Below are 15,292 nucleotides of genomic sequence, written 5' to 3' on the forward strand. Positions count from 1 at the left end.
TACTATATTGAATATTGTTTTGCTACTACTACACAGTAAAATCCACAGTGTTAAATATGCAGTGTCAAAGTCCATTGACTCTTTCAGAGTTATTTCAACACCAGCTTGAGTAAGATGCCCCCTGGTGTTGGTGTTAATTTACGGAGTTAAAACAGTGGTGTCAAAAGTACTCTGAGAAGCCACGCCTCTCTCCTCGCCTCATTTCTAACGGCTCTAACGGATTTTTCTCAGCGCGCTTTTCCTAACGTCGACCGACTGCGGTAAGTGTCTTTTAGTCACCTATTAAAGACAGTATTTTGGCATTTCAACAGGGGCAAACATTTAGAATACCTTAATAATGTTGGCTCGCCTTATTCCAGCTGTCTTTGCATTTTAAAATGACAAATTACAATGGATTAACATGACCGAGTTGGGAACTAGCTTATATGTGTGGTCAACGTTCAACAAATTAAGACTAACAAGCTCATGTTAGTTAACTCAAACTCAACAGCACGACGAGCTGTTAATACAGTGTGGAGGGGTGATTATTTTGTAGTCTTTATGAAACTACTAGCTACTCAAGTACTTAAGTTAGCTAGCTACTGATATTGTATTCTTGCAGCCGCACGGTCGACTTTAAGAGGACATTTGAATCGGTTACATTTATATTATTAATATATTTATCTATTTTATGCAGTCATCTGTTGATTTAAGTTAGCTGATCTCAGGTCTGCTGAAACTCGCAGCCACGCCTCCATTTGACTCGTTCAGAACAACATGACTCAAGCTAAAGCACGAGGGAAGCATTGAAGCTAGCAGCTACTATTACAGACTAGCTAACGGCGCACAGCAGTGTGCTGACGTCCTCCGCCAGAGACCCGCGCTGAGAGCGAGAGGAGCAGGACGTGTGTTACTGGGCTCGATCACACCAGACGCGCCTCTCAAAAACGCGTCGCCCGCTAAACCATTGATTCCCTATGGTACGGCGCGACTTTCATATTTTAAATATCTTGAACCCAAAATTAACGGTTGGTTGCGCACGCAGGTCCGTTCCACAGGTGCACTGCGCTGTTTTGCCCGGCGTATTTTTGCCTCGGCGTTTTTGGTGCGGCTGCGTCTTTTAGAGTCGCGTCTGGTGTGTTCGAGCCCTAAAACGGCTCCTGCTGCTTTCTGCTGTAACGTCAACAAGCTAACGGTGTGCGCGGGGTGTAACTACAGAGACTTTTAACTGACCAATGTGCTGCTACTCTTTACAGGGGCCATGCTACTGAAGGCGAAACTCGGGGGTGTCCAAACATTTGGCCGAATAACGGAACCAACTCTGAGGGAGTTTTTGGCTGCAGGTAAGACGTATCACAAAGACTTAAGTTGTAATAGTAATATAATGTTGCTATTTAAAATTGATATACTGGAATATCCAGAAGGTTATGCTACATTTAAAGTCCTCTGTTTTTAAAATTGTATTATGTGTGTTTGTGTATATTAATTCACGTTGTCTATGTTTCTTCTTCCCTAACCCCATAACTATTGATGCACAATGTAAGACACTATTGGTGGTAAAATTATTGATTATTTTCTAGATGTAATAGTTATATTTTTAAGTGGGGGATCAGTGTTTCCTAAAGCCTAAAAGTACATCCTCAAAAGTTATTTTACTCCCAACCTAAATGTATTCAGTGTACTGTGATATGAATGCTAAAATTAAGAAAAGTAACCTTTTGGGATTTAAAAAAAAAGGCTAATAAATGTATCAAATTGGTTGGGGATCAATTTCATCTCCAAGCATTTTATTTCACTTGTTTTTTATTAAAGCCTTTATTTTAAAGGTAATAATACAAATTCAACAAGTATTGGTAAGTAATAAACTAATGTTCCATATCGAATGACCTTTATGATTCTAGCATTTGCAAAGTTTGGTGTCCCAGCCATAACCGAAGGGGTGAAAGTTGTTGACGGTCGGGAACTGAGTTGGATGACGATGTGTTTGAGGACGTAGTGAAGGATCCATCAACTGGCGCGCTAACCATCAAATACGACACAGGTTTGTTCCATTTGTAATGCATATTATTGAATGGGTAACTGAGTCTTTTGTCACGTGAAGCTAAGTTGTTCAATGGATAAAGGGAAACATTTGTGGGTAGTGTGCATTTAATGTTTTTAATCTCCCTCTTTCTTCTTCAATCATGGCTAGAATCTGTCTCCGGTGCAACATCCTGGGAGCAGTCCCAACCATCAGCCCTGGATTCATCAGACTCGCAGGATACAATGATTCTTTCTGAAAGTCCTTCTGGAAGACTACAGAGGCTAAGCAGGTGAGAGTTGACGCACAAACACCAATAATTTTGTTGTGACACATTGAAATCTGTTCCTGATTAATATTGCAGAATTGAGATTTTACATTACATTGTTGAAGTTGTTTATTTCTTTCCAGCATTTAAAGCTGTGGAATTGTGGCTTCAAAGCATCTGGAAACTCAAATCCACAAGAGCCTTCTAATCATATCATTTAGGGTCTCTTGTACATAAGATGGCATCTCAAAGTATAACAAAATAGCATTATCAAAAAACTAATTTTAAATAATGAATGCTTACTAATGTACAGAATGGAATGTACAGAAGTCCCTAATTTTTCTTTTTGTGGATTTGGTTCTCCTTGTGACTTCAAGTCAACTATGAATTATAATGGATATACTCCTAACAGTTTTTCTGTGTGTTTAAGTTGATGGAATCCATTCTTACCAAGAAATCTGGTGGGAACTGATAATAAATTAATACAACCGAACCAAGTCCTTGATGGATGAAAGCAGAAGTAAAATGGTGAACATTCTAGCAGCTGGCATAACAGAGAAAAATGGGTAATTTACTAATTGTTCTTAGTTGTTCTCAATCTGTCATTAAATTCTGGAAATATGACCTAAAAAAGAATGTCTTATTTAATCTTGCAGTACATCACCACCCAGAGAGTTGAAGGAAATGTATGCTAAAGGTATCGTGGCTTTATTCCCCTACCTCAGTGACCCTTATTCCAAGAATGGCTATGTGAGTAAAACACAGTGATGATTGTGGTTGTGTGAGATGCTGTATTGAAACGTGTATAATTCTTCCAGAGCATGATGTTACATTTTAAATGTTACTAATGAAATGTCTGTTTTGTTTTCCTTTTATCCTCCCAGGAGCATTATTATGATGGTCAGAGTGGGACTGGGTACCTCGCCTGGAGGATTAAAACTATTCAGAGGTGCACTGCTAAAGACAGACGATCAGCATTTGGAGGTAATTCTGTACTAATACTGGAGATTCCTCCATGTAGAATCAGTGATTGCCTTTTATTGCATATTTTTTTCCAGTCAATAATAAATGATAGATTTTTCTTAAAATGTATGTCAAATCTAAGTTACCTAAATTGTTTTCAATATGCACATGGTTGTGATCTGTATTTATCACACAATATTTTTTAGATGGTGTTTAATCAGCCAAAGGACCAGATGACATGTCTGGAGGACCAACTGTCAGACGAGAGTCCGAGTTTCTTCTTGAGACTGTCCCGAGCGACGATGAATGTAAAGAAGCCATCTCATTGATGAAACATTCTGCTGATGAGGACACACTCAAGAAAAAGATGAAACTGACATTTGTCTATCGCCGCAACATGATCCTTGACCCCCAGCAGTCAAGGGACATCCTGTCTGACTTTCCGCGTTTTAAAGATGGCAAAGGCTTGGTAAATATCTGACATTTTAGATGAACAGGAAATGGGCATTGACACTAACAACAACTAACAATTATGTTTGGCAGATTATGAAATCCTGACACTGTCCCCCAACATCCCTACACTAGGTTGAACAGGATTTCGTTCTGATGTTTGGAGAGGATACATCAGACAAGCTTCTGGAGAAGTGGCCAACCACATTTAAGAAAAGATCATCAAACAATGCTCCATCAGGGAGCTTGATGAACACCTTCTGGCAGCTGATCCTTCTGAGGATGGCACTGAAGTGGATGTGGACTTTGGTAAGCCGTTTGTTGTTTTGCATTCAGACTTGAAATATATCAACTATTGATTATTAACATATGTAAAGCTGATTTGAGATATTAATATAAGAGAACATGGTGTATACTGAGGAAACCTCAAAAGCACTAACGGCTATTTTTTTGACATTGCAGATATACTGATGTGTGTTAACAACAAAACTGTTACAGGTTGGGACGGGGACCTGTCTTCGCTTCTACTGTTGCTGCACCTGATTCCACCTTCTGCTCGGGGTCGGGAGAAACCAGGAAAGGTGTCTACATCCCAAGCAGAGAAGCATCTTGTGGGATTCAAGAAGGTTATACATTTTTCTAATTTATGACTAATTTTAAAATCCCACCACTGATCATTTACATTTCTTACTATAGTTCCCAATACTGATAAGCTTTAAAAACATTACACTGACATTAGCCAAAAAGCATCAAAGTTGTAAGGGGATGTATTGGGAGTCTTTCAGCAAGGGAAGATTAACTTTAGGTCCAGGAAAGATGGTGACACTTCATGAGCTAAAAGAGGGTTCAGAGATTGCTTTCAAACTTGGAGCTGTATCATCTACCAGTGTGTTTTCTGCGAAGTGGATAAAACATTATGGTACAGAGTACCGCCCCAACTTCATTATCTGTACTGTGTTTAGTAAGATAAGGACTATTGTTGTTAAAGATGACTGTGTATTGCTCTGTGTAAACTTGCTGGAAACCATCTGTTTCGATCAGCATTACCATGCCTTTAAGGTTAGGCTGCATCCTTACAGGCTTGTCAAGGTATTGCACATAAATGACCTGTTTTATAATAAACCATTTGATCTTCAAATGCAGTACGGCATGGCAGACTCCACCTTGTACATTGTCCCTTATTGCCATTTTATGCAGATCGAAGGTCAATGTTTTGTATTGTTGCCCTGCACAATAAAGAAATGTGAAATGCATTATGTTGTGGTAACTATTTTTTAATTGTTAATTTGGTATGTTTAAAAAACTAACTTGAAAATGAATTTGATGTAATTTTACTCCAGAGTACCTTCATTTAGAAAATGCCAGTGTCAATGGATGTTAGAATTGTACACAGTCAGTGTTGTGTTTTCACTGTAATAGAGTAAATTATCAACACAGTAGTGTGTAACATCAACACTTACCAGAGTTATTTGACCTTCTAGTGTTAACTATTTACAACTCAATACAGTGTTAATGAAGATGGGAATTTAACTCTATTGGAGTTGATTTGTTATCACAGAAGAGTTAAATTATCAACACTAATGAGAATTATATTAACACTCACCAGAGTTATTTACCTGTAGTGTTAAATTTGATTAACACTGTACAGTGTTAGGTAGTGTTAAATTTTTACTCTATTTAGAGTCAATTTAACTCTAAAATTTCAACACTTGGGCAAGAGTCAATTTAACTCTAATTCTGATTGGGACCATATACACTCGGGAATAGTGTTAAATGTAACTCTTTAAGTGTTATTTTAACACTGCAGAATTTACTGTGTACGTTTCACTTCGTAATCTATTACACTTATATACCATGATATTGTAACGTCTCGGACGTTATGGCACTGATGACACGGAGACGGGACGACGTTATTAATCCTCCCTTTATTGGGCATCCACCAACACATACAGCGTGTTCCTCTCAGCTTAGCAGGTCGAAAGTCAACAACAACGGTTCCCGTCAACCACCCTTAACTCCCGTTTTCCGACAGGTTAACCCCGCCTCCCCTCTACTCCGCCAATCACAGGCACGCCCCCTCGACCAGCACGCACGGTGCCACACTTTGATTGACAGCCACTTCACAGGGTCGCTACAATATATTACGAAGTGAAACGTAGTAGAAGCAAAACAATATTAAATATAGTACAGCAGTAATGTACAGCACTATCGCATATTGTAAGTAAGTGTCTACAAAAAGACACTATATATATATATATATATATATATATCCATCTGTGTATCTAGCTATTTTAGCTATCTATCTATCTATCTATCTATCTATCTAGCTAAACCGCAGCTCCTCCATTTTGTGATCATGAAAGTGATTTCTTCCGCTGTCCGGGCACTTCAGTGAAGCTTGTCACTAAATCGTCGCAGACTCGTCACTGCGGCCGACCCTCCGTCTGCTGGCACTTTTTGACTAGTAGTGGCACTTTTTAACTAGTAGTGGCACTTTTTAACTAGTAGTGGCACTTTTTGACTAGTAGTGGCATCTGCTGGCAACTGCTGGCAACTGATGGCAAGTGCCGGCAAGTGTCACTGAGTGCCAGTGCTTAAACTTTAGACTAACAGTGGCATCTCCTCAAAGGAGAATTTCATGGAGGTATAACAGTATGACATGGTAAAAAAAATTATATATTTTTTCTTATTAAAGAAAGGCGGGTACATTATACATATCATGGTATATAAGTGTTATATATTACGAAGTGAAACGTAGTAGTAGCAAAACAATATTCAATATAGTACAGCAGTATTGTACAGCAATATCGTATTGCATATTTTAAGTAAGTCTAAAAAAATACATTATCTATGCAAGTCTGTGGCACTTGCCACAGACTTGCCACTGAGGTGCCAGTGAGTTGCCAGTGAGGTGCCAGTGAGGTGCCAGTGAGTTGCCAGTGAGGTGCCAGTGAGTTGTCGCTGAGTACTGGCACCGAGCGGCACTTGCCACAGACTTGCCACTGAGGTGCCACTGAGGTGCCAGTGAGGTGCCAGTGAGTTGTCGGTGCCAGTGATTGCACTCGCCCTCTCTCCAATGCTGTCCTACAGAGGCCAGCACTGAGCTGGTTAGCTGCCCGCAGCAAAATATCCAACGTCCAAAAGAGCTTTCCTTAAAGCTTTCCTGCCCACCGACTATTAGTCTGAGATCAGGGATCAACTGTGTGCACATGCGCAAGCACCCGCCCAGTGCTTCAGGGACTTTGCATATGACCATTATGCGCTCTAAAATGGACACCTGAGATATCAGAGGAAAGTAAGGTGCGGCGGATAATCAGGGCCTGTAATCCGAGGTTGGCAAGTGGCCTTCGCGGCAGCATCGTCGCTACTGTGGTCAAAGTGGGCTCCCTGATCGAAGAGGACTGGAGTAACTCCAAAGATTATTGCAGCCGAATACAACGGTACCCTGTACATTTGTGCACTCACGTAGGTACTTTGTGTCTAGAAACATTAGATTATTGGTTGGTGCTCCCTCTATATTGTTTTGATGGAACCTTGTTAGAGAAGCAGTCAAAGTTATTTTGTTTCTTTCCTAGAGGTAAGTAGCCACGCCTGGTTTTGTTATCTTGATTTCTATTTGTTTGGCATAACCACAACTGTCCCAACCTCTCCTACTTCATAGAACCTTTGCTTTTTGTGTTAACCGCATGATAATAAATATTATTTGAAACTGTTACTCTTCCTTTTGATCTCTTTTCACACATTCTTTGACTGCTGTGTGTTCGCCCCCCCCCCCCCCACTTATCCCCTAGACCGAGAAGGGGACGTAACACGTGTCGATTGTGGATCTTGTTTGTAAAAAAGGCAATATTACTAATTAATTTATATTGAAATTATTTAATTAATTTGAAATACATTGTACCTTAGTTGTTACTAAAACGTATACCAATTTGTGTAGGTGTCCGTCAATCAGTTTCAGGCTTAATCTCCAAAAATGAAAGTGATGTTATTTGAGTGTATTGTAATGCTAATAGTTATATTTTAAGGATACATATTGACAGCTCTGTCGGCCATTCGCATGTCTGCTCAAAGTCTTCAAGCACCGCGGACACATTCATGTTTTTTAGGAGATGTGGAGAGGGTTACGGGTTTGATAACATCACATTTCTTTCAAATAACATTGTTCAAATGTTTACAAACACATCCATATGGGTCCCCAGCTAAGTCGATCCAGTGTTTGCTAATTATTTTAATTGTTACTTTAAAATGTGGGGATAAAATGAGAAGGTTCACACAGTAAGTGTCATATTATTTAATCCTCGTTTGTCTGTATTGTGGTCATACTTTTAAATTTGATTAATGAAAATGTTTTATTTTAATCATTCCAATGTGAGGCGGAAGTGGTTACTTTAGTCTTTATTTATATTTTTTCTTCGATACTACTATTGTTATCAGAGTGACATGTTGTATGTTATTTCACGTTAAAATGTTAGTTTCCTTCATTGGTTAAAGAGCGAGTAAGTAACTGACTTCGACCTCGTCTCTACAGCAACACACTTCAAGGAACCCCTTCCGCCCGCCACACCGGGACACGAGCGGAAGTTACCTCAGACGAACGGATCGATCTGGATTAACAATAATCAAATCCCGCAGTGAGTTTCCTCTCAGTTTGACCTTTGCGCGTTCTTTGAGCGATGCATGTACTCAAATGCATTTACGTCGTTAACGTGACTAACTTGGTTTGCTAGCTAACATCAGCTAACATTTGTTTAAATCAAAGATGCACTGAAAGGAACTGAATCGAGATCAACATGTACTTCCGTGTTTACGTTGGTTGTGGATCAGGCAGAAGTTTGCCTCCGGTTTAGCTGATAGCCGAAGATGCTTAGCGATTTTATATATTTGGCTGCCTTGGTATGTTTGTTAACCACGCATTGACATATTTGCTGTGACACCAATGGTGTGGTTTGTTGAGATACAATCTAACGGGAAGTTAACCGCTAACGTTAGCTATGGTTGGTTCTAATTTCGCACTTAACGTGAAGCAGTCCGACATCAGCGAGTCGAGTGCACGATCTCACTACATGGTGTGAGAATACTTTTATTTAATCTAACACACAGCCTCATAACAAGTCGTATACATCTGATACTACTTGTAAGAAGCCATAATACAAGCACCGTTTTGCGCTTGGCCTAGCTTCCTCGTTAATTGGCTGGAGTGGTGGATTTATATCTTGACTTTCCTCGTCTTTTGCTCAACTTTGGAAAACCAGTTATGGCGGGTACACACTTTGCAAAATAACAACTTGAATCATTGTGTTTTTTTCAAAATGTGTGTCCACAAGGAAGTGAACTAAGCTACGGCATGAAAAAGCCTACTTTGTCTCGAGTGATGCTGGCTTCGCCTCTAAACGTGTTTCCCCTCACGCGACACGCAGCTCGTCCACGAACCGCCTGACGTTGAAGATGAAGAGGGCCAAAGGAGGTGAGGACGGGGCCCGGCAGAATGGCTCTGCTGGCCGAAGGAAAGGAGAACAAGAGACAAGTGAAGCAGATGATGGTGACTGTGACTTAGGCGCAGCCGACCTGCAAGAAGACGACAATGACCCGGGATTCAGGAGAGAGATACGGAGCAAGTACCGAGACCTCATCAACTCCGTGCAACGTACGTAAGACCGCCGGGCAGGTTGCGGCGCGAGCAGAGGACGTTCGTGTTGTTTTACCGCATTTTGTTGACACGTCTTTGATCCTTTTCCCTCCAGAGAATCGAGAAGACATGCTGAGACCCTCCAGCAACAAGCTCACAGAAGTTTTGGAAGAGGCGAACAAACTTTTTAAAGATGGTATGTTTGGATGAGTTGCCTGTTATGAATTCCTCAGTTTCATATACTGTAGTAGTGCTTATATTGGAGTAAGATTCATACCGTAGTCAGGAATCGTCTGGTCCGACTGCTTTCCCTGTGTCCCCCGGCAGTCCGGCAGGCGAGAGAAGCAGCTCTGGATGCCCAGCTCCTTGTTGTGGCCACCGATCTGGGGAAGGAGAAAGCCAGCCAGCTGTTTGCTGAGGGCACTGCTTTTGATCACACCGCTTTTGCCGAGCATCTTGTGAGTCAACTTGTTGTTTCTAGATTTCTATAACCGTGTGCAAACATAACATCCTGGCACACACGGACATACACCACTGAGGTGCCGCTACCTGTATGAAGTGGCCCGGCACCGATTAATCAACTCGGCCAGCGTTCATTCTTTACAGTATTTCATACTTCAGTTTCAAGAAGTCTCTTCCCCTTGGTAGAAAAACTACTGAAACATACTTTTCATTATTATTTTATTTAAAACTGGGGAGACGGATTTTTCTTCTGAATTAGTCTGAAACGTCAAAGATCAGTACATAAATGTAATGTATAGAACCTTTTCAAGATCACAGAAAGATATTATTCTAGCCTTATTGCTATAACTTACTACCAACTATGCCATGGCCCTGTTGTTAATTTGCAACTATAAGAGATGTAGAAGATCTGAATAGCTTTTCAATGTGAACACCAAGACAGTGGTCATGTGGACATCTCTCTGCTTCTCGGACAGCTGTCCTTCATGGGCCTCAACCGACTAGAAGACGGGGAGGACGAGCAGCAGAACGGAGGGGCGGTTGACGGCTACCTGCCCCAGGACGCGTGGCACCGAGTGGCCCGGAGAGCCGAGTGCTGTCTCAGGGCAGCGCCCTCCTTCCACTACATGTAAGCCCGTCGGCGTTGGCCGTGGCTTTATAATGTATTTTTTTCATAGGTTATTATTGTATTGTCCCTGGTTATTTACTGTCCTTCTGCACTACTTTCTGTCTCTGACGATGTCATTCCTGCGTGATTCGCTTCATCAGGATGGGTTCGTTCCACGCGGAGCCGCTGCCGCCGAAACAAAGGACAGAACGGCAAAGGAAGGCCCCTGGAAAGGCAGCCAAACGGATAATGCCTACTCAGGTAGCTGAACCTACACCACTCTTGCTGCACTTGAAAAGAAATCCAAAACGCAATCATGTATTGATAATAATTTAATCATTCTTCCGCCAAGTAATGTAGTTCTTCAGTGACATTTAGCAGAATGGTTGTTAAGTGGAACAGACAGTGGAAAGCATGCCTAAAGATGGGGAGATTATTAACATTCATCAGGGTATTGCCATGAAATGTGTGATTGTTAAAGATGTGTCAGTGTTCCCACTCTTCTTTACTGGTTTTCTATTCCGGACTACATCGTTTTAATCAACCCAATGGGCTCTTGAGTAGGAAGGGGAACAAAGTTAAGACTAGGGATGCACCGATCTGATCGGCGCCGATCCATATCGGCCGATATTCCCATTATCAATTTTGATCGGCGTTCTCAAAACGGCCGATCAGATGACGTAACATCTGCGAGAAAAACGATCAGAGACGTTTCAATCGCCGCGCACCGCAACGGAGTAAATGCGCCCGGCGAGGACCGGCAGAGGTCAGAGGTCCACGAGGGGATCCTCACGCACCGAGCGGCGTCCCCGTCCCCCGAGTTGAATCACTGGGTCAACTCAGCCGATTCTCACATGTCTGAGCCCCTAGAGCAGACATGGGCAAACTACGGCCCGCGGGCCACATCCGGCCCGTTAGGTTTTTTTAATCCAGCCCGCCGAACTTGTCCAAATCGCATTTTTGTTTACTTCCGGTGTGCGTTGGCGCGGAAAGAACTCGTCACACGAAACCCTTCACCATGATTTGTCAATCCGTTTGTCTGTCAACATTTTTCGAAAAAAACAACCAATGAGCACTCAGTAAATCACAAAGGACCCGCCCACCACACCGGTGAACAGCCGCAGTGATTTTGGCGAGCAGCGCGGAGCCTGGAGGGGCTGCAGAGCCACGAGGAGGAACACGCAGCCAGAAGAGAGCCACTTGGACCGGGTAAGAGTCTTTACTACACGTTACGTGTCACGGTGTCCGTCACGGTGTCCGTAACGTGCGCGCGGTGCTGACTAGTCTTGTATTTTACAGAGAGGATTCACCAGCGCCTACAGCTCCACCTGCCCGGCCAGCAGAGAGGTCTCGTGACACCATGACATGATGTTATTATAGTGAAGCCATATTGTAAATAGTCTGTGTCAATAGTTGTTTTCTATTTCTCAACATGTATATAATGTAGAATTTTTTTTATTTTTATGTACAATACATATTTATAAAAAAATGGAATGGTCATGTTTTATTTGCACACATCCCATGAAACTTTATCTGCAATATGAAGTAATTTCTCAGTCCCATCTTTACCATTTTGGTGAATGTGTGACAGACCACATCATTTTTACTCAAAACGGTCATACAAAATGTGGTTTTCTTTATTTAATTCAATTCAATTCAGTTTATTTGTGGAGCCCAATTTCACAAATTACAAATTGGTCTTGGAGTGCTTTACAATCTACATATAGACATCCCTGACCTTTGACCTCACATCGGATCAGGAAAAACTCCAAAATAACCCTTCAGGGGGAAAAAGGGAAGAACCCTCAAGGAGAGAACAGGAGGATCCCTCTCCAGGATGGACAGGTGCAAGTACATGTATCTAGCATTGTATTGAGATATTTCACTGCTTTTGTGAACCTATGACCTTTGGTAAACCAATTTCAAACACCAAAACAGTTTGTCTACATGAGTAAAGGTGTGTTTTCAGAAGAGATATGAAGAATTTTTAAAAATCGAACTTCAATTGTCAGCTTTAGGGTTATATTTTCTCGAGTAAAGCGTTGTCAGTCTGTTTGTGACGGGTTCATACACATGCTGACCAGATGACGCCGCACATCGCCTCAATTTAAAGACCCTTTCTAGTTTCTGCTGCAGGCAGGATATTTAATACAGTCTATCTCTCAGGACAATCTGTCCATTATTTTGCGGGGTTTAAAACAATTAGAAATTATTGAGTTTGAGTATTTCGTTGGGTAATACTTTGTTTTGAATGTTGAAAGTGATTCCATTGATCTCTTTCCAGTAAATGTTGATTACTTTAACTTTGCACCTTAAATTGAAATGTATAAAAAACAGACGCAATCTCCAGGTTAAAAAAATTACATTGCGTGTCCAAATGCTCCTGGCCCGGCCCCTCTGTCACATTTTAGAACCGAATGTGGCCCGCGAATCAAAAAGTTTGCCCACCCCTGCCCTAGAGACTGATGCTGACGGTAAACGCATTCGATCGGGAGCGCGCGAGGGTTTTGATAAAGTTAGCGGAAAGAACCACGTGAAACAACATCCGTTTATCAAAATAAGATGTCGACAAATCAAACACTAACATATAAAAGTGAACAATGAACTGATTTTGTATCTTTATAGATCTTTTCTGAGATTTAGCTTAAATTATGCTAACATTAAAACATTTTTACTGTACCAAGGAAGAGTTTATAAAAATAAGTCAGACTTTTGTATGTTAAAAAAAGTCCTGTATATAGATTTCCCCAAGAGTTCCAGTAAATGAATAATGCAGACGTGTTCCATACATATCTGAAATCCCCTACAATAGCAATCAATACATTTTAATGTATCAATTAGGACATTTTTCAAAGTAAAAGTCATAAATGTTTAAGGTGAGGTGACTTTTTCTTTGCTCCGCCCCGATGTGCGCGAGACGGCGAGCCGAGAAGTGTTAACGCGACACTAGAGACAGAATGACATGCTGCTGTAGAGACGATCAATAACAGACGTTTAGTTTAATAAAAGAACAAAGACGTCTTTAAGAAAAGGACCTGACATTACTTCTGTCATTTGGTGCGATAGAGAAAATTACAGGGGGGCTGGTGGAGATATATATATTTTTTAACTAAAAATTGTCTGGGAGCCATATGCCGTCACCGGAAGAGCCACAGGTTCCCGACCGCTGCTCTAGCTGTTGTCACGCGCCAGCAATATCCTTTTTGTTCCAGTGTAGCACATTTTCTTGCTTTTAACGTAATACTGCAATGCGTTCATAACTCGTTTGATTGTAGAGGTTTTTACAACAGGTTTCAATGCAGTCAGCCAATCTTAAATCAAGGGCCGACACTATCTGTTTCATAATTTTTAATGTTGGTCTGAGTGGGTTTTAATGTTCCAGATGCTTACTGCGTTGTGTTCATGTTGTCCGTCAGCTGAAGAGAATGGATGGCTCCCATCAAGAAGCCACGGAGAAAGAGGTGGAAAGGATCCTGGGATACCTGAAGAGTTATTACCAAGATGATCGTGAGTTTAAAGCCGAGCTCACAGACATTAACGTTTCATCATCGCGGGATTATTTTCTCACGCGCCTCTGATTCTATCACAGCAACATCACCGATCTCGTATTACGAGTTCGTTGTCGACCCCAACTCGTTTTCCCGGACAGTTGAGAACATTTTCCACACGTCTTTTCTAATCAGGGTGAGCTGCCTTGGCTTCAGTTTGTATGAATTGAGCTCTTCTGCCCTCTAGTGACCGTTAACATGTTGTCTGTTTGTGTTTCAGGATGGGTTGGCACAGATGCATATGGATAATGCCAAATTGCCTTGTATAAGTGAGGAGATGGAACACTTTGTTTCATAATTCGGACCATTGAATAACAGAGAAAACACACATTGAGGCACATTATTTTACCAGTGTTGTGTGTTTTTGTGTCTCAGCACCGGTAGAGGAGGGAGAGGTGGAAGCTGGAGGATCAGTCAGCCGTAAACAATGCATCGTCTCCATCAGCCCCAAAATATGGAAGGTTAGCGACTTTTACCCTTAAGACGGAGGACTTAGTCTTGCAACAATTTCTTGTTTTTCGATCATGATTTTAATGTTCCAACTGTTTCTCTCCCCCCCCCCCCCCCCCCCAGGAGCTCGTAGAGACCTTTGACATCAGGGAAACAATGATTCAGCCTCTAAACACACAGAATGAGTGATGGACACTTTTCATTCGCTGTTTTTTAGGGGTGTAAATGCTTTTTTAAAGTTTATAAATGATAAAGACAAATTGTTCTAAATGTTCAAAGACCAAATTTCACTATAGGTAACTCTTGTAAATGCATTTTATTGATTCTCAGTTGTACATTTTATTTGTGCTTTTTATCATTTTTAACAGTTTTATTAATAAAAAGAGGAATGAGAGAAATGCTGGTACTGTTTTTATATATTGATGGAATATGAGGGAATGCTTCATTTAGTTTTTGCATATTGATTTTCTGTTGGTAAAATCTTTGTTGACTGGTCAACCTCCAGCACTTAAAGGTGCTCAAATGAAATTCGGAGTACATCTGTTGCTGACACACGGCTCTAGTGGCGACGGCTAACGGATCACAAAGTATTTAGCCGGGGGGGGGTGCAACGCTTCCGCATCGAGGCCTCGATCAGGAAGGTGTTGTCAGCTGTTACTGCCTCAGGAGCGGAGTGCAGAGCGGCTGCCATGAGCTAACCAGCGAGGTACCCTCTCATGCACTCAAACGCACCGCCCAGGCTGTGTAAAGGAAGCTCAGAGATGCTCATTTACAACACACACACACACACACACACACACGAGGAAGAGCGACTTAATTTGCTGCTCATGTAGACATTTCTCCACGGTCTTCAGAGTAAATATTTGTTTGCAGCCGTATTGATGTTCTGCAGATCATGGAGAGAACCGTTAAATATTTC

General features: G+C 41.5%; 1 protein-coding gene and 1 long non-coding RNA gene across 6 annotated transcripts; both read left to right on the plus strand.

Annotated features, from left to right (window-relative positions):
* Nucleotides 1-20: 20 nt before the first annotated feature.
* On the plus strand, nucleotides 21-4,933 carry LOC130207073 (uncharacterized). Of its 4 annotated transcripts, none has more exons than XR_008834227.1 (10): nucleotides 21-959; nucleotides 1,236-1,322; nucleotides 1,881-2,020; nucleotides 2,171-2,291; nucleotides 2,698-2,833; nucleotides 2,924-3,017; nucleotides 3,152-3,251; nucleotides 3,437-3,699; nucleotides 3,816-3,989; nucleotides 4,179-4,933. It is a non-coding gene; the product is annotated as an uncharacterized LOC130207073 (long non-coding RNA). The 4 variants fall into 4 exon arrangements; XR_008834228.1 differs by having other exon boundaries at nucleotides 21-260; XR_008834229.1 differs by having other exon boundaries at nucleotides 21-1,322; nucleotides 4,143-4,933.
* Nucleotides 4,934-8,202: 3,269 nt separating this feature from the next.
* On the plus strand, nucleotides 8,203-14,771 carry nsmce4a (NSE4 homolog A, SMC5-SMC6 complex component). 2 transcript variants are annotated; one of them, XM_056436015.1, is made up of 11 exons: nucleotides 8,203-8,311; nucleotides 9,098-9,324; nucleotides 9,422-9,502; nucleotides 9,634-9,764; nucleotides 10,245-10,396; nucleotides 10,537-10,636; nucleotides 13,792-13,882; nucleotides 13,965-14,059; nucleotides 14,144-14,192; nucleotides 14,299-14,384; nucleotides 14,497-14,771. In XM_056436015.1, the coding sequence occupies exons 2-11, from the start codon at nucleotides 9,126-9,128 to the stop codon at nucleotides 14,560-14,562; spliced, it is 1,050 nt and encodes a 349-aa protein (XP_056291990.1). In that variant the 5' UTR covers nucleotides 8,203-8,311; nucleotides 9,098-9,125; the 3' UTR covers nucleotides 14,563-14,771. The 2 variants fall into 2 exon arrangements, with proteins under 2 accessions (XP_056291990.1, XP_056291991.1); XM_056436016.1 differs by lacking the exon at nucleotides 8,203-8,311 and adding an exon at nucleotides 8,331-8,573.
* Nucleotides 14,772-15,292: the final 521 nt, after the last annotated feature.

This window comes from Pseudoliparis swirei, chromosome 17, assembly GCF_029220125.1.
Source record: "Pseudoliparis swirei isolate HS2019 ecotype Mariana Trench chromosome 17, NWPU_hadal_v1, whole genome shotgun sequence".
In the NCBI taxonomy this organism is placed as follows: Eukaryota; Metazoa; Chordata; class Actinopteri; order Perciformes; family Liparidae; genus Pseudoliparis; species Pseudoliparis swirei.

Excerpts from the sequence above, each read along its gene's own strand:
- nsmce4a (XM_056436015.1), top strand. The coding sequence starts at position 9,126 with ATGAAGAGGGCCAAAGGAGGTGAGGACGGGGCCCGGCAGAATGGCTCT. Across the intron at positions 10,397-10,536 it reads GCGCCCTCCTTCCACTACAT|GATGGGTTCGTTCCACGCGG; the intron begins GTAAGCCCGTCG and ends TCGCTTCATCAG. Across the intron at positions 10,637-13,791 it reads AACGGATAATGCCTACTCAG|CTGAAGAGAATGGATGGCTC; the intron begins GTAGCTGAACCT and ends GTTGTCCGTCAG.